Source organism: Nipponia nippon, unplaced genomic scaffold (assembly GCF_047370975.1).
Source record: "Nipponia nippon isolate SJK-2023a ecotype South Korea unplaced genomic scaffold, ASM4737097v1 scaffold_20, whole genome shotgun sequence".
Taxonomy (NCBI): domain Eukaryota; kingdom Metazoa; phylum Chordata; class Aves; order Pelecaniformes; family Threskiornithidae; genus Nipponia; species Nipponia nippon.
This window is the reverse complement of record NW_028262337.1, coordinates 8,918,866-8,934,696: the sequence shown is the minus strand read 5'-3', so window position 1 is coordinate 8,934,696 and position 15,831 is coordinate 8,918,866. Positions and strand designations below refer to the sequence as shown.

General features: G+C 37.0%; 1 protein-coding gene across 1 annotated transcript; it reads left to right on the top strand.

The window, feature by feature from the left end:
* The first annotated feature begins 15 nt into the window (after positions 1-15).
* SREK1IP1 (SREK1 interacting protein 1) lies at positions 16-10,877 on the top strand. The gene is made up of 5 exons (XM_087759921.1): positions 16-152; positions 2,889-2,936; positions 5,273-5,413; positions 7,515-7,593; positions 9,091-10,877. The coding sequence occupies exons 1-5, from the start codon at positions 140-142 to the stop codon at positions 9,278-9,280; spliced, it is 471 nt and encodes a 156-aa protein (XP_087616047.1). The 5' UTR covers positions 16-139; the 3' UTR covers positions 9,281-10,877.
* Positions 10,878-15,831: the final 4,954 nt, after the last annotated feature.

Below are 15,831 nucleotides of genomic sequence, written 5' to 3'. Positions count from 1 at the left end.
AGCTCCCGCCCGGTACTGAGGACCCCCGTCCTCCCTGTGAGTGGCACGGCCCTAGAGTGCGCCGGGGAAAGTCTTCCGGTGGGGAGAGGCGCCGCTGCAAGCCCAGGCCGGGCCGGCGAGGAGGGCGGCGGCAGGCGCCATGGCTCTGCCCGGTAAGGGGCTCCCGGCCGGGCCTGCGGGCAGAGAAGGGGCAATAGCCGGCCGGCCCCAGGGCCGGCACGTTGGGAAGGGGAAATAAGCGGCGGGTCGATGGAAAATTACGCGGGGAGGGCGCGCGACTGCGCGTCGCCGTGGGAAGTGGGAGGCGGGGAGGGCGGCCGGGTGGCGCGTCTCCCGGAGGCCGCGGCCGCTGCCGGTGGAGAAACCCCGCTCCGGTCTGCACAGCCGGTTGTCTAAACCAGCTGGCGTGGGGGCGGCGGGAGGGAGGGGGCCGGGGCGGGGCGGGGGGCTGAGGCCAGCCGCTGATGAGCGCCGCCGTGCAGTCGCTTCCTTCTAGGCGTGCGGGGCCTTTCCGCAGGGTTTGGGTGAGTGATGGTCTGCGCTACGCTCCTGCTGTCTGTTAGTGTAAGCCACCTTCCTTAAAGGCAGGTCCAGAAGTGGTTGTTGTCAGGCTTGGTTTTCCTCCTCGTCTTTTGTTCTGGATTAACAGTTGTGTCCCGCTGGATTATTGTTTAAAGAGACCCGCTGAGAATGATGGTGAGACAGGACAGGCAGGTAGGCTTGCGCTGTTTGCAAGGTGTTTAGATCTATGTTAGCCAAACATATAGCCGTTGCTTCATGAGTTTTTCTTGATCCTGAGACATGAGGAGCGTTTGGTTGGAGAACAGCTGAACAAGCCTGAGCTTTGGTAAGCTTTTTCTCTTAAGAAAAGAGAAGACCTTGATAAACTTGCTCCTATTCTAGAAGGGGTTCTTGAGGAAGACACCTCATGTTTGTGCTCAAAGGTTTCCAAAGCTTTTTATGCAACCTTACGCTCCACTGAATGAATAAGTTCCTTAGTGATGGTTGCTGCTGTATTGGTTGTTAATTTTCTTGAGGATTAACACCTGGGAAGAAGGGAGTGAGAAAAGAAAGCTTCTAATAACTTGTTTGCTTTTAATTGTCTAAAACTTCATCTAGTCTAAACCTCTGCTTCTAACATTATTATTTAAAGCCAAAAATAATAACATAATTTCAGTCTCAGGAATTTGGTGGGAGTAGTTGGTGACAATATTCTTGTCATCTGCTGGGTGTTTCTATTGGAAATCCTGACAAATGGCACCTGCACATATTACGGGAGGTTCTGTGGTGAGTGATGATTGTACTGACCTCCCTTGCACGGAATACCAAATCTTTCTTTATCTACAGACCAGTTATGCAGTAGGGCTGAAATTTACTGAGTATTTTGGAAATCTGAGACAAAGTAGGTAGCTTGGGTGATCTTGCTTTCTAGTCCCAAGGTGCAGTGAACAAGCAGATGCTGTTTTGAAAGTATTTCTTTGACGTGACATTGCAAGATACAGGTATACTTTCGTTCCTTGCTTCTTGGCACTTTCTTCCATGTTCCCTATCTCCTTATCTCGCATGGGTTTCCCTCAAAAGATAGTCATAAAACAGGTGCCTAAACATTGCTGAGTTTATAGACCTCAAAGGGGATATATAATACTAAGGTTTGGGGATCCACAGAAAATTATATGTCATAATGGAATGTATGTATCTTTATTGCTTAGCTTTCCAGTACTCCTCAGGGCATAGCCTAGTGAGTTGTCCAAATTTCCAAGGTATTTTTTCAGCCTGGGGTTTGAAGGTTTCTCTGTTATTTTGAGTAAAATTTTCTGAAGACAATGCTTCGCTCAGTAAATCAAAGTTTAAATTCATGGAGCCGATGTACCCCCTTTCTAGTTCTCTAATTTCTGTCAGGGATTTCTTGTTATGTTTGCTTAATTATTTAATTAAATAAATGACCTAGTTATTCAGAAAAATGTATATAACTCTTTAAGTAACTGGATTTTTCATACTCTATTCAGTTCGAGGATAGAAGGGCACCCTTTGACTTTGGAAATTCAGTTGTGACTTTCATTATGAATAGGCTCAGATGATTAAAAATAAGACTGATCTCTTTTGGGGGATCTCTGGGGTTTCTGTTCTTCTGAGTCATATCCTACTATGTCTATTTAACTTAACTGTGGGCTCAGATGGGAGAATCACACACTTCCTATACCTAAAATTTGCACTATTCTGGTCCTTCTTCCTGCATAGCATCTATGGACTTTTCTGTTACTCTCTTCACTTTAATTCACGTTTGCTTTCTTGCACCCATTAATTCTTTGTATTTGGTGCCATGTTGCCTGGATTCAGAATCATTTAACAATTTGTTTATCTCTGTTTTTTTTTTTTTTTTAATTGCCTTTTTAAGACAGTTCTTGTAATTAAAATATAAAGTACTTCAGAGTTTCCAGTGAATGTCTGTCAACATCCATGCGCTGCTAGGATTTATAAGTACATGCGTAGTGCACAGTTATGGATCCCTGGAATGTCAGATAGCTATTACTGTGTTCATACTGTAACTAAACAAATGCATAAGCTTTCAGAGAAGTGCAATAATTATCCAAATTATAATGGAAAGGTAATAATAAATAAAGTGAGGATTTGGCAATAAGGTATGTGAAATTAAAAGATCCGTAGCAGTTTATACTAGCCAAATTTGTTCTGATAGATTACTGCACAGAAAAATGACCTTACAAATGCACTGTTTTGCTTTTCCTCAAGTTTTTTTAAGAGATCTTAGTGTACTTGATACTCTGAGGAGTAATCACTCCTGTCCCTGTTTTGACATTATCAAGCCAGATTTAAAAGAAACTTGAGAGTTCTGTTTAGCAACACCTAATTGATGAAATTTTCTCTTTCAGGTGGCAATAAGGATAACATCAGAGCAGGATGCAAGAAGTGCGGCTACCGTAAGTCTGTAGTAAGCAATATGAAGTTACAGTGTTTTCTTCAATTTATGATGTTGGAACTGCCTTTTGAGGAGAGGGAAAAATTAATAAAGAAGTGTTCTCCCTTGTTGCCCAGACATTTGTCAGTTTAAATTACCATATTTTTATTTATTTATTTACTTATTTATTTTCTATTCATTCTCTGGCTCCTCACCCCTATTGGTGCTTTTGAAAACCCTTGAGTTTCTCAGGAAAAAAAAAAGTATGCTATTGTATTCACATACACTACATTTGCAATGCAATTACTTGAGAAACTCTGAATTGAAAGCATGGTCTTTGATATCTACTGAGATTAGCATTTGTGCTTCTTCTGAGTCTCACTGCAAACTCACGCAGGCATTTCAGCTCAAGTTAAGTCCAATCTGTTTTAAAAGAAAAAATAATTTTCAATCTGTATGATCTTCTACGCTAAGAAAACATACTTCTTTGTGCATTCTATGTTTCAAGAAACAGTTAATTTTGTTACTTACAAGTTCTGTTGTTAACATTTAGCTCATGCTTTGCATTATGCTCTGATCATATAAGCATGTCTGTGGCTACTTCTCTCTGATGAATGGAGACAGGTCTTAGTGAAGATTTTAATTTGTTAATCACTTGATACAAATTCACGGATGCTTCTCCTCACAGTCCGAATCTCCCCAAGGGAGAAACAGAGTATTCAGAGAGTCCCTGAAATGAAACTCTCAATAGCAACGAAGTTACTATTAAGCAGGTATCCTTTATTGCAGCACTGGGGATTCTCCACCATAAGTGCGCCACCGATTTGGTGGACTTTCAGAGATTTTTTACTACAAAGTCATACATATTCACAGGATTACTAAGAATTCATTTACATAAACATGAGATTTCCTGGAATTTATTAACATATGCAAATGTACGATCTGCATGTGCAGTCGTCTTCCGTGGTGGTCTTCAAGTGATCTTTGGGGGTCTTCAGATGAAGGCTCGTGGTCTTCTTCACTGTGTTCGCTGATTGACCTTTGCTTCTGCACAAACTCAGTCCTAGGATCACGTAAACGGTGTCCTTCAAGGCTGTTGTCATTCTGTTGTGACTTCCTATCTTCCGTGCATTTGTTCTCCCAAGGCCCAGTTGTCTGAGATGGGATTATCCCTGCCCCCTTATCTTAAAACCATTCTAACTACTCTCTAAATCACAAAGGCCTTTCTTTTGTTTAGTTAAGTGACTAAGATATTTAAAATATCCTCCTTGCCCCTAGGCTTTAATTCTTTCAGGAGGCATTTTGATGCAGTGGCTTTGTCTGTCTTGGCTTTAACCCTTTCACACTAACTCTTATTTTTAGAACAATGGAGGCATGGACACTGTTTTGCAGTAAATTGTGTTGAACTTTTAACAAAGTGATTTAATCTGGTTTTTTAATGAGTGTTATGTGGGGTCAAGGGAAAAAAAACCTTCTTCATTCTTTCACTGTAGACTTTGTCTCCAACAAATTTTGTCAATGAATTGCTTTGTGTATCTGTTCTTCCAAAGGAACATGTATATCAGTATAGATTTAGGACTTCATTTCTACATACAGTAAGTATCAGAAGCTTTCTGGAAGAGAAGAAAACTTGTAGTCAAATCACACAACCCGTATTTATGTTCCTAAAAGCTCTGTCTTCAAGATACAGGTATTTTGATATGAAGAAGATGAGTTTATTTCAACGGCTACTTGAATCCCTTTGTCTTTAACTTAGTTTCTCCCAAACCATATCTTCGATTTGTTTTATTTCTCTTTATTATTCCAATAGGTGTATTCAGCACAAGATTTCTAACTCTGGTCATGATTACTGAAATATAACTTAGAAAACTAAAAATACTAGTCAAGTAGTAGCTTAGTCAGTATTAGATACTGGTTGCTAAAGATTATGTCTCATAAGTGAATAGGATTCTTCTGTTTCACTAGAGGGAGACAAAAAGAGCAATATAACACACTTACTGTCGTTTTTTAAATATTTCACTTCATGCTTTTAGGTAATTTCTTTAGGAGGGATCTGAGATCGTTAAAAAAACACAAAGTAAAGGCTGGACAAAATCTCTAACAGAAATAAGAGAGAGATCATAAAGCACTATTAAATGGAATAACATTCCACAACCTGTCAAAATTCTTTGAGGCTTTTTCAAAGTAAGCCTTCTCCCTCCTTGTTCATAGGTTGCAGCCTAGCCTTTTTTCACTTCTCAAAACTGAATAAAGCTAAAATGGGTGTTCGTTAGTTTCTGGGGGGTTTTTTTGTTTGTTTGGTTGGTTGGGTTTTTTTGTAAATTGTAATGTTTCTTTCTGAATATTTGTTTTGTTCAGCTGGTCATCTGACATTTGAATGTCGAAACTTCCTCCGAGTAGATCCTCAAAGAGATATTGTTTTAGATGTTAGCAGCACTAGCAGTGAAGACAGTGAGGAAGAAGAACTACAGAGATTGCAAGCCATGCGTGAAAAAAAGAGTAAGGTGTTTTTTTTTCTTAAATAATAAATTGGATAATGGTCTTCTGAAGTACTGGAACTCTCATTTTATCCTTTTTGATAACTACTGTTAGTTCTTTTAGCCTGTGCTTTAAAAGTAGGTCTTTTACTTAATGTGTTCAGACTTCAGAGATTTGATACACCCACATCTTTTTTTATTCTCATTAATTCCTGTTACAGGAAATTAATAATGTACGCATTTGGAACATCTCAGAAAGGGCTCCTAAACAAAAGATTTTAATGCTGTTACTAAGAAGCTGCTTAGGAGAAAATGACATGGGTGTTCTGAGTTAATCTTTTGATTATGGCATGTAGTTTAAACATCTTAAAGTTGATACTAACTGTTAAAACTAATGACAAATATGACAGCTGAATTTCTCTCCAGTGTCTAAGTAGTGTTTTGACTGAAACAGCTAGTGAATTGAATTTCAGCATTCATATTTGGAGAAGTACTGTTCTCTATTTGGAAGGTCTGAGCATCAGCTGTTTGTCAGAGAGAGAATAGATGGGTTATTTAGCAGATACTTGAGTTCATTTGAATTTGGATTCCAAAGAGGCTGTTCCCCTAAGTAAGAAGGGGAGATTGTTCCACCATAGCATGTTTTAAATGAATGAATGTTCTTCCCCTCTGCCCCTTGAAACGTCATGTTTTGTTCTGTTCTCTCACATTCCAGACTCGACATTCAGTTCCTACTAAAGATGCTATTTAGGAATGAGAAGGGATAGATAGAAGCCTGCAATTTGCTGGAACACTTCAAAAGAAATGGATAGCCTGCTTGTCAGGAATGCTGAATTGGTACTGCAACAGTCCTTTCTTGGAACAAGTCTCTTTGGAAAAACTTGTTCCCACTTATTATGTACTTTGGAATGTAAGGGTTTTTTTGGCCCTAAACAGATCAAAGATGGATATCTGCAGGAAAAACAGCTGTTTACTTGATTTTGTAATATCCTTGTTTATTATATGTTCTTTCTGAAACTGTGGCTACTGTGTGTACTGTAAGGAGATATGTATCTTTTAACTGTCAATAATGTAGGCAGGATTTTGCTGTTTTCAAGTGGCCTTATCTTCTCAAGATTTTTGCACTGTTTGCACTTAGATTTTTGCACCATTTTCTTAAAAAAAATACTGAGTGCTTGTTCACACATTCTTGTTTGTCATTTTTAATTGCTCCAAAACTAATTTGCTTTTTGTAACTCATACTGAATTCTTTCAAATTTCGCTCCAGAACATACAGACCAGTAATTTCCATTTGTGGTAGCAAATGAATAACTGCACTAGCATGCAGACTCTATGGAAGGTTATTTTTATGATAGAAATAAGATTAAATGCTCAGAATTAGCTATCTGTTTTAAAGATAAATTGTAAAGCCAGTATTTTCCTGTTAGCTGACATTGTAATGTATTTATGTAATGGATTTGCATTTCGAAGAATTCGAAAATACTTCTTGAACTGGTATAGAAAAGTCTAAGGTCAGAAATTTCATCCAGTGTGATAAAAATACTGCTTGTAAGTGAAAAGCGAAGATACTATACAGTACTATACAGTGTTAGGGCAGGAAACAAACGTGACCAGGTGAGGTGTGACTCTTCTGCCAGTTTTGGTAGACAGTGTATTGACAGTTAACTCAAATTTACCTTAGTTATGGCATAGCTATTTGTGAAGTGTGAAATGAGGATGTGTGAAAGTAATTCGGGTAAGCCTAAGGGAATATCCTTTTTTTTGTATGATCTAGTTAAATGACCTGTTTTCAGACTTAGGCAAGTCTTTTAAAATAGAGAAGAACGGATATGAAAACCTAAAGCTGATGTAAACATAGAGGGAAAGTCACAATTTTTTGCTACGTTTTACAGGCCTGCCTTCATTCTTAGTGCTCAGATCAAAGTCATTACAATGTGAGTTGTATAAAAAGTTCTGCTACTTTGCAAAATATTTCTGAAATTACTATACTAGACCAGAATTTGGAGGAAGAAAAACTTTTAACAAGAATTTTGCAGTAACTTTACATTGCTATCGAAGCCACTCTTTTAATGCTGTTCTTAATTCAGACAAGTGTTTTGTAAACTGTAACTTTTTATCCATAGATTTAAATGAGGAGGAAGAAAAAAAGAAACAAAAAAGAAAAAGCAAAGAAAAAACAAAATTAAAGAGACCAAGGAAAAGGTAACTCTATGACACACCTATTTTAATTTCAAAACAGAACTTTAGAAATATTCCTGATGTTTGGGTTGTTTCTCAGAAAACATTGCTTCTTTTGATGCAACTTTATTTGCAAGTACATCTTTGGTTTGAAAAGCTTCCTGTTTCCCAGTGAGAGCTTGTTTGTTCTTTGAGTAATGGTAAAGGCAGAGGCTTTCTGCTATGGGGTTAGGACCACTGAAGTCTAGAAAGCTCTAGCAAGCTGGAGGTCTGACAAAGCAATGCAGCCTCTGACTATCCAACACAGAGGCAAGATGTGGTGGGAAAAGAACAAGGAGTCAGGAGAATTATGGGGTTGGTCCCCAGTGTAGCTCGCATGGAGAAGCCTCCCTGCTCTTCAGAGACCCTAAGATTCCCTGCGTGCACACACACATGTGTAGACACACGCGCACATGCTCTGCCTAACATGTAACTATCAAAAGGAAAATTTCTGTAGTTTTACTTAGCATGTGTTGAGTTTTAATGTTGCTGTTGTTGTAGAAGCCTAAAAAAAGTGTTACTCCAGTTTCAAAGAAAAATGTCATAATACCCAAATTGTGAATCTTGAGTTTTGGCCTGCTGACTGGTTTTTTTTTTTTTTATGAGACTATAGACTGGTTAGTCATTAGGACTGTTGATGAGACAATATCCCAGGAACTCCACTGAGAGCTAGTAAATGTAAAATGTACTTGGAGGCCACAATAAGATTTTTTTCAGAAATAAAGAAACAGGATTTAACACTGGTTATATTGGCATTTTTTGCCTTCCTTATTTACCTAGTGTAGCTCTAGCTTACACCTATGAAGACAGTAGAAAAGAGTCAGTCTGCTGGCTGTAGTCTTTACATGCAAGTAGTTAATAGTTAGTCATGTAAACAATAGCACAAAACTGCCCTCTTGAGTATAATAATTGTGACTTTTCTTTTATTGTCATCTTAATTCTTTTATGTTTGCAATCACTCATCACTGCTGGTTAGGAACCAATATTATGAGCTGCAAGAGTATCCAAATTTGTCATACCCGTTTCTCTTAGATTTTTGCATAAGAGAAATAAATTAAGATTTGTCTGAAGGCATTACTGTAGCATTGTTATTGATCATGTGATATTTTAAAAGCTAGAAGCTCTATCTTACTGTCATACTTTCAGTTTTCTGTTGTATACTGTTTCTGTGTACTCTTAGTCTTTTTCTTATTGAAGGTTGAAAAACACACAACTTGCCTATTCCACTGTTAATTAATCTGTATTATAAACGTACTGCTTTTCTGGCACAATAGTCTAATTATAAAAGTCATTGTTCAGTTGAACGTGCAAACTGAGATATCATAAGCTTTCCAGTGGATGCTACTGTATGAATTCTACACCAAATTTGATTTGACATTATATAAATACTGAAATTAAAAAAACCCACATTGTTCTTGTGGCATTTTCCTTCTTTAATTACATATCAATCTGTATATATATATTTTTTTTTTGTTTTACTAGATCTTCCTCATCAAGTGCAGCTGAAGAGGATGGGCCAAAGTCAAAAAAACAAAAATCACACAAAAAAGAAAGGGAAAAGGAAAAAAAGAATAAATCTAAGAAAGGAAAACATCATAAAAAGGAGAAAAAGAAGAGACGAAAGGAAAAAAGTTCATCTTCTGATAGTTCAGACAGTTCTAGTAGTGACTGAGGTGCTGGCCTATTTTTGCATTCACTTCTGCAGAAAATACCATTTTCCTTTCAAATCAAATTTATTTATGCTTTGCAATGCTGTTGTTTTAAATGATATATATATATTTTTAAGAAATCTATTTGCAAATATCAGTGCTTCAAATTATTAAATGGACCATTTGGGGAAAAAATCTGCTCTTCTATTTCAAGTTTATTAGTACTACACCATACAAGTTTAACTAGTTCTTTACTCTTCTTCTTAGTTCAGTTGTGATTAGTTGTGTTTGGAATCCTTTACACTAGGATATGGTAAACTTCAGTTTGCAAGTCTTTGTGTAGAAAGATTTGGACTTATATATGTTTAATGTGAGAATGGTTAAATCAAATTTGGAAATTCAAGTGAGATTTTCTATTATGTTATCCTTTAAATAAATCTGTTTTGTGTAACATTTTCTACTTACATACATTAATCAGTAAGTGCAAATATGAAATAGTGTTAGAGTCCGGCGAAGGGAAAGAATAGGCAATGAGAAGCTAAAAAAGATTGCTCCTTCAAAATTATCTTCTAAAATTGATCTAGTCATAGAGTGTGAAACACAATTACACATTCTTTTGGTGGGATCACTGTGAGCAAGCTGAAAACAAAAAAAAAGCAAACAAAAGCTATTAATTTTTTGAAGTCCTTCCTTCCTGCCTAGGTTTTCTTCTTTTACAATTACGGCTATTTCATCTTTGACACAGATATAAAGTGCCACTTCCTAACACTAGATGACTGTCCAGCAAGATTGTTTACAAAGTTCTAAGAATCATGTTAATACAGTATGTGGTGATTAATGCCTACATGAACCAAACCAGGAAATTCAAAGACTGACAATTGACAAGAATCATGAAGCCTCTGTTCATTCTAATAAAACCTATTGAAAAGTTAAAAAACAAATACCCTCTTGTGGAATGTAAGCAATCTATCATGTTGAAGTCGGTAGCAAAATTTACCATTGCTATTGGGAGCAATGTTTAGCATATCAAAATTTTGTAACTGGATTCTGGGGTATCCAATTTATATCTTGTACTGTGGTAGGGTATAGGTTCACAACAGACTGATACTTTTGAATTGAGCAGATTTTAGGTGTATAATCCTACCCCAGAAATGCCTAAACCTCAAAGTGCCTATGTTTACAGTTTCTTGAAAATGCTCTTCATGCCTGTGGTTTTGGGTTGTTTTGCTTAGACACAGAACTGCTTCCACCTGAGCAGCTTTGCATACAGCTGCAGTGTAAGTCTTATGGGAGTCAAAATATGGGGAAGAGCAACATCTAAGCGTTCTTAACAATCATATCCATTGCCTATGTTTTCTACAGTGGGTTAGAGTATTGAGTCAGTGCAAAATGTGTTACAGTATTTTAATGGTTACTGCATTTGGTCTGAAAATGAGATACCTAGATCTAAATCTGTCTTTCAAACTTTTATGCCTCAGACCAGTACCCTTATTATTGGGCAACTCATGCTGTAGATGCTGTGCTAAGGAACATTAAAGATCAAAATACTCATGGAAGCTCCAGAGCAGAGAGAGATAATCTGTAACCTTCTATGTAGGCCTCTCAGTAGAGCATGGCAAGGGTCCTTGCATCTGCTCTTTTTCTTACTGGCTTTGGTCCAATCTAGTTTTTCATGTCATATATCATGATTTCTGGGATAATATAACTGAAGAGAGACTTAATTAGCTGATACCTGTGCATAGCATAAGGAACATTTCTTTCATAAGTACTAATTTAACATTCTACCACCCTGTTCACTCTAGTCTCCTTAGTGTTCCTGTGGCTGTTAGAGCTTATTTTTGACTGGGTTAGTTCTCTAAGCCAGTCGTTCTGTAGGGAGCAACAGGGGAGTTGTGGGCTAATTAAGCCAGTACTGTTGCCAAAGGAAATATTTAATCAAGCCACACCTTAAGACACGAATCATAACGATTTTTTTCCCCTTAAAATGTTCCTTACTTAATGAGATTGGAAGGGTTATTGGAGTTAGGGGAATTCAGAACTCGTATGTAATTCTCCCATGATCTTCCTGTGATCCCCCGATAATTCCATGACGCCAACACTAGGGAATGGGTGTTTGTACCTTATTTGTTTCTTGATTTTTGAAAGCTTCATCTGAAGGCAAGGAACTGAAGGGATATTTTACTGAGCTTTCTATACCAGAATGGCTGAAGAGATTATGAATATGTATTAGGGTTTGTATATCTCTATGCATAAGTTATCCATCGAACTATATTTGATGACAAATTAGAGAATGGATAAAGGCTTAAAGTTCAGAAAAGCAACTGGTAAATAATTTAGTAGTGTTCTCTATAGTTTTGTGTAGTTTCAAATAGCCATTTTAGATTCTAGTTCTAATTGTTGAAATAAAAAGATTACCTGTCTAAATGATAGTGCAATTACCTTCCATATAGCATTACAGCAGTTATTTATGGTAGTTGCAATGGTATTTTGTACAAGAGTGTAAGGCATGAATTTCAACGTTCGTGTTTTGCCACTTGTTACTAGTATATATAGATTTTCATATTGGAAAAAGGCTTTTCTAATTTGAACAATTTAAATATCACTGTTCTCTCAATTCGTGCATATACGTAACAGAGAGAATATCATGTGTCAGCTTATTTTTCAGGCCATATTCCCATTTTATTTACAAAGATGTACATTAAAGTCAATAGATTTTGCCACAGAAGTGCTCAAGATTTCAGGTATATTAACTGATCTATCAAGGAGATGCTGCAATGAACAGTTCTCTGCCAAGTTAATATTTGCTAATCTTTAAAAGTGATATAAAAATAAATCTTATTTTTCTTACTTGATTTAGCCACAATTTTAGTGAGTCTGATGTGTTGTAATAAATGTTATTGTTTCACTTGAGTCTCAGCTTGAACCAAAATGCCTACTCTGGTTCCAGAAAAAGAAGTTACATTCAGCAGGTTTAGGTATTGAAACAAGACTTCTAATATTAAAACTCAGCTATCTCTTCACTCCAATCAGTTGTTATTAGCTTCAGTTTTTATGAATCACACTTTAAAGGGCAACACCTGATGCAACCGCTGCTGTTGTACAGGCCCAAGATATTGATTGTATGGCTGTTACTCGACAATCACCAAAGGTCCTCCAATATGAAGGTGATGCCGCTACAAACAAAGACTGTCATTCCCTGTCAACTTCTCTCAGTTACAGAATGAAATGCCTGTTTTCATGATGAAGAAAAGAAATGAAGGCAAGGGCATGCCAAATGGATAGAATAATGAAGGGTCAACAACCTTCATATGCCTCACCATCAGCTCTGAAATGCAAATCAATCTCTATCAACAGGCACCAGGAAACAAAGTAGATACCTGGTGTTTCCTTCGGTTGTCTTCCCCAGATAGCGGAAGAAAAATGCGTACATCTGCAATTCATCTACTAGCTGGGGAACAGACTGTGCTGTGAAATGCACCAAAGGCAGGAATCACTGAATCAAAACTGAATTAAGCTATTGTTTTACAAATAGCTAAAGGAAATACCCATTCACAGCACAAAAATTACAGCTTCACCATTCTCTGCAGCATGTGAGACACCATGGAAAACCCTTTAGTCTCTTCCGTGATGTAGAGTATGTATACTTTTTTATGTACCTAGAGTAATGGAAAGTTATTTTCAGCACAATCAAATAAGCTTGTATAACATTTTTTAACTTAACTTGAATACATATCAGATTGGCAGAGGGGTTGAACAACAATGCAATAATCTTTTTAGACTTTGCTAAAGTTACACTTCCATGCTTAGTAGTTTTCATGATCTTTAGAGGCATTTTATCAATATTAACATACTGGCTATCTTCATGATCTCTTAAACTTCTGAAGTATTTTAGTTGCTACTAGCATCAGTGTTCAGTGTGAGGAAAGTGATGTGTACATCACTGATTGTTTAACAATTTAATATTAGTTTTCTGTTTTGCCATTACATGTTCCTTTACCATCAAAATTTGTATGAATATTACACCATCACTCGTTAAGTTTACATTTTTTAGATTATGGCAGTCAGTACTATCAGCTTGTGTTGTTTCCAGGAGTTTTTCCTGGGTATTTTCGGCAGGTTAGTCAGATGCATATTTTGTTGTATTCTGAGCTCTCTTCAGTGGTCTGCATTGGTTCTTGTGCAGTCTGCAAGGGAGCGTAAATGAGGGACAAAGAAAAGTGTTAGCCATAGGTACCCAAGAGGTGGAATTAAAACTAAAAGAAAAATAAATTTTGAGTGATAGAATATTATTAAACAGGTCTGCAACTGAAGGGGTTTGTCTTCTTTTTTCTTTCAGCAATAAATCGTAGTAAAGAATCATGATATAGCTAAGAATTGCAACAATTACAGCTAGAAAAAATTGCAGTGTCTAACTATGAACTTGGAACAGACTGAATAACGTTACAGGTTTGATCTTTAAGGAGATCAAAGCTGCTGAGATAATCAATGCATATTGAACTCTGTATTTACTCAGGGCTTTTCTAGTTGATAACAACAAAGCTAGTCGTAGCTGCAGGTCACGCTGAGGAGTATCACGAGTACTGAATCTGACAGGGTGCTTGTTGTGTGTTTCACACAGTAATCAGTTTCAGGAACTTCTGAGCTGCATTTTCAGCAGTTCATCTTTTTCAGTTCCTCACATCTTCTCTCCCTAGGCAAAAAAGGGCGCGATCTGTATGTATGCAGAACAGAATGTCAAATGTCACAAACCTTTTAACTGTTTATTCAGTGGTGCCCTGCAGTCTCCACTGTAGAGCCAGCAGTGAAGCTGTTAGAAACTAGTTCCGACATTGCCATGTCTTGGGGACTCGCCTATCTTAACTTGTCAAAATGACTGTACATCAGAGACTCTCTTAGGGAAAACACATGCTTGGTGCCTCTTACCACAATTCCTCTGCATCAAGGCAGTAGTACCCAAGAAGGGCATTAATGAAGATTCTAAGCTGCAAATCACAATAAATAAGAACAAGGATGGACAGAAAAATGTGCCCAAAACGTTTCTATAATGAAAATGCCAGAACACTGAAACTGTTCACAAGAAATTCTAGTATAACAATCATGAAGACAAATTTAGGGGATAAAGAATATGAGATGAGGTAGTGGTAGCAGAAAATAAGCAATTGCAGAAGAGGTACAAGAATAATGAAACCAAAGGGATTAGAGAAATGCAAGTACAAGGATGGAAAAGATACAAGCAGTCTAAACTAATGATTATCCTGTACAGGAAAATCCTTTCCTGTAAAGAATATGATACATTTTATGTTAAAAAAATTGATAAATCATTTGAGAAAGAAGATCAGAGGGAAATGTTTGTCTAGAAATGCAAATATTCTCCTAAAATGTTGTCGTTTAAATAACAGCAATAAGGAAGAAAAGTCTGTAATAGAAACAGGCTATTTAGTAGAGTTCATTTAAACTCTAGCATAGCATTCAAAATGTGACAAACTATTGTTTACAGTTTTCTGTGTAAGCTAAATACTTGTCCCACTGAGAAAGTGTACAGTGAAGAATGATGATGAATCCTTATTTATCTGTATTGTATATAAATATTCCTGAGGTTTTAACTTAGTGCAATAGTTTATAAAATATCCTGGCAGAATTTTGACCATCAGAGAATTTCAACAAAGAATTAAGTTGAGCTGTAAGAAACATGCTGTATAATAACACTATATGAATATCGCCTTAGCATTCTTTCACTGCAGTGCACTTTAAAGCTTAGTAGTTTTAAGCCACCTTTATGGATCCTCTATTCCAACCTGCCACGACAATACTATGCAGTGATACTCCGAAGATATAGTTCGCAAATCACAATGTTTACCTATATAGAACTCCTACACTTCATTAAAAAAACCCGAAACTATAGCTTATTTTGGGGACAACTCCACTAGAGTAATTTAAAACTGAAGACAGACGGTCCTAAGACAATGCAAACACGAACAGCTGATCAACTTCAGCAACCAATTTTTATATGTACATCTATTTCAAAATATTTGATCATAGATTATTTAGCATCCAGCCGAGATCTGAGGAGAAGGGAGTTTCAAGACTGTTTTAATATAATAGAAATGCTAGATTAAGCTATGCTCCATGCTTGTAGTGTTCATTTTAAATTCCTACTGACTACTCATTTTCCTCTATTTCAAGTCATTTGTCCTCTTACAGGAAGTTCAGCAAAGTCCATAAAAACCAGCTGTTTCTTCAGCCAAACCAAGTGTGAACAACTTTTCAGACTTATGAACCTAATGGAAATTATTTTGGGGGTAGAAGCAACTAATGTTTTAAATGAACAAAATTTTGGTGCTCTAGTTTGCAGGAAAATTTAGAGTCAGTTCACAAAGGGACAATTATGCCTTAACTGATCCTGGACTGTATGCATTCCAAAGGACAACACCAAGGATTACTTTACAGCTGTTACATCCTTCCTCTTTCTCTCTCTTTACTTTATTACTCTTTTCATTCTTATCTCTCTTTTCTTCCATTTGCAGGGAAAGCATCTATTCCAAAACAGTTGACTTGTAGTAGTCTGAAAAGTACA

What these genes read in the sequence shown, in the direction of transcription:
- SREK1IP1 (XM_087759921.1), top strand. An exon ending in AGCCATGCGTGAAAAAAAGA is followed by an intron (nt 5,414 to 7,514) that starts GTAAGGTGTTTT and finishes TTTTATCCATAG; the next exon opens with ATTTAAATGAGGAGGAAGAA. An exon ending in TTAAAGAGACCAAGGAAAAG is followed by an intron (nt 7,594 to 9,090) that starts GTAACTCTATGA and finishes TTGTTTTACTAG; the next exon opens with ATCTTCCTCATCAAGTGCAG.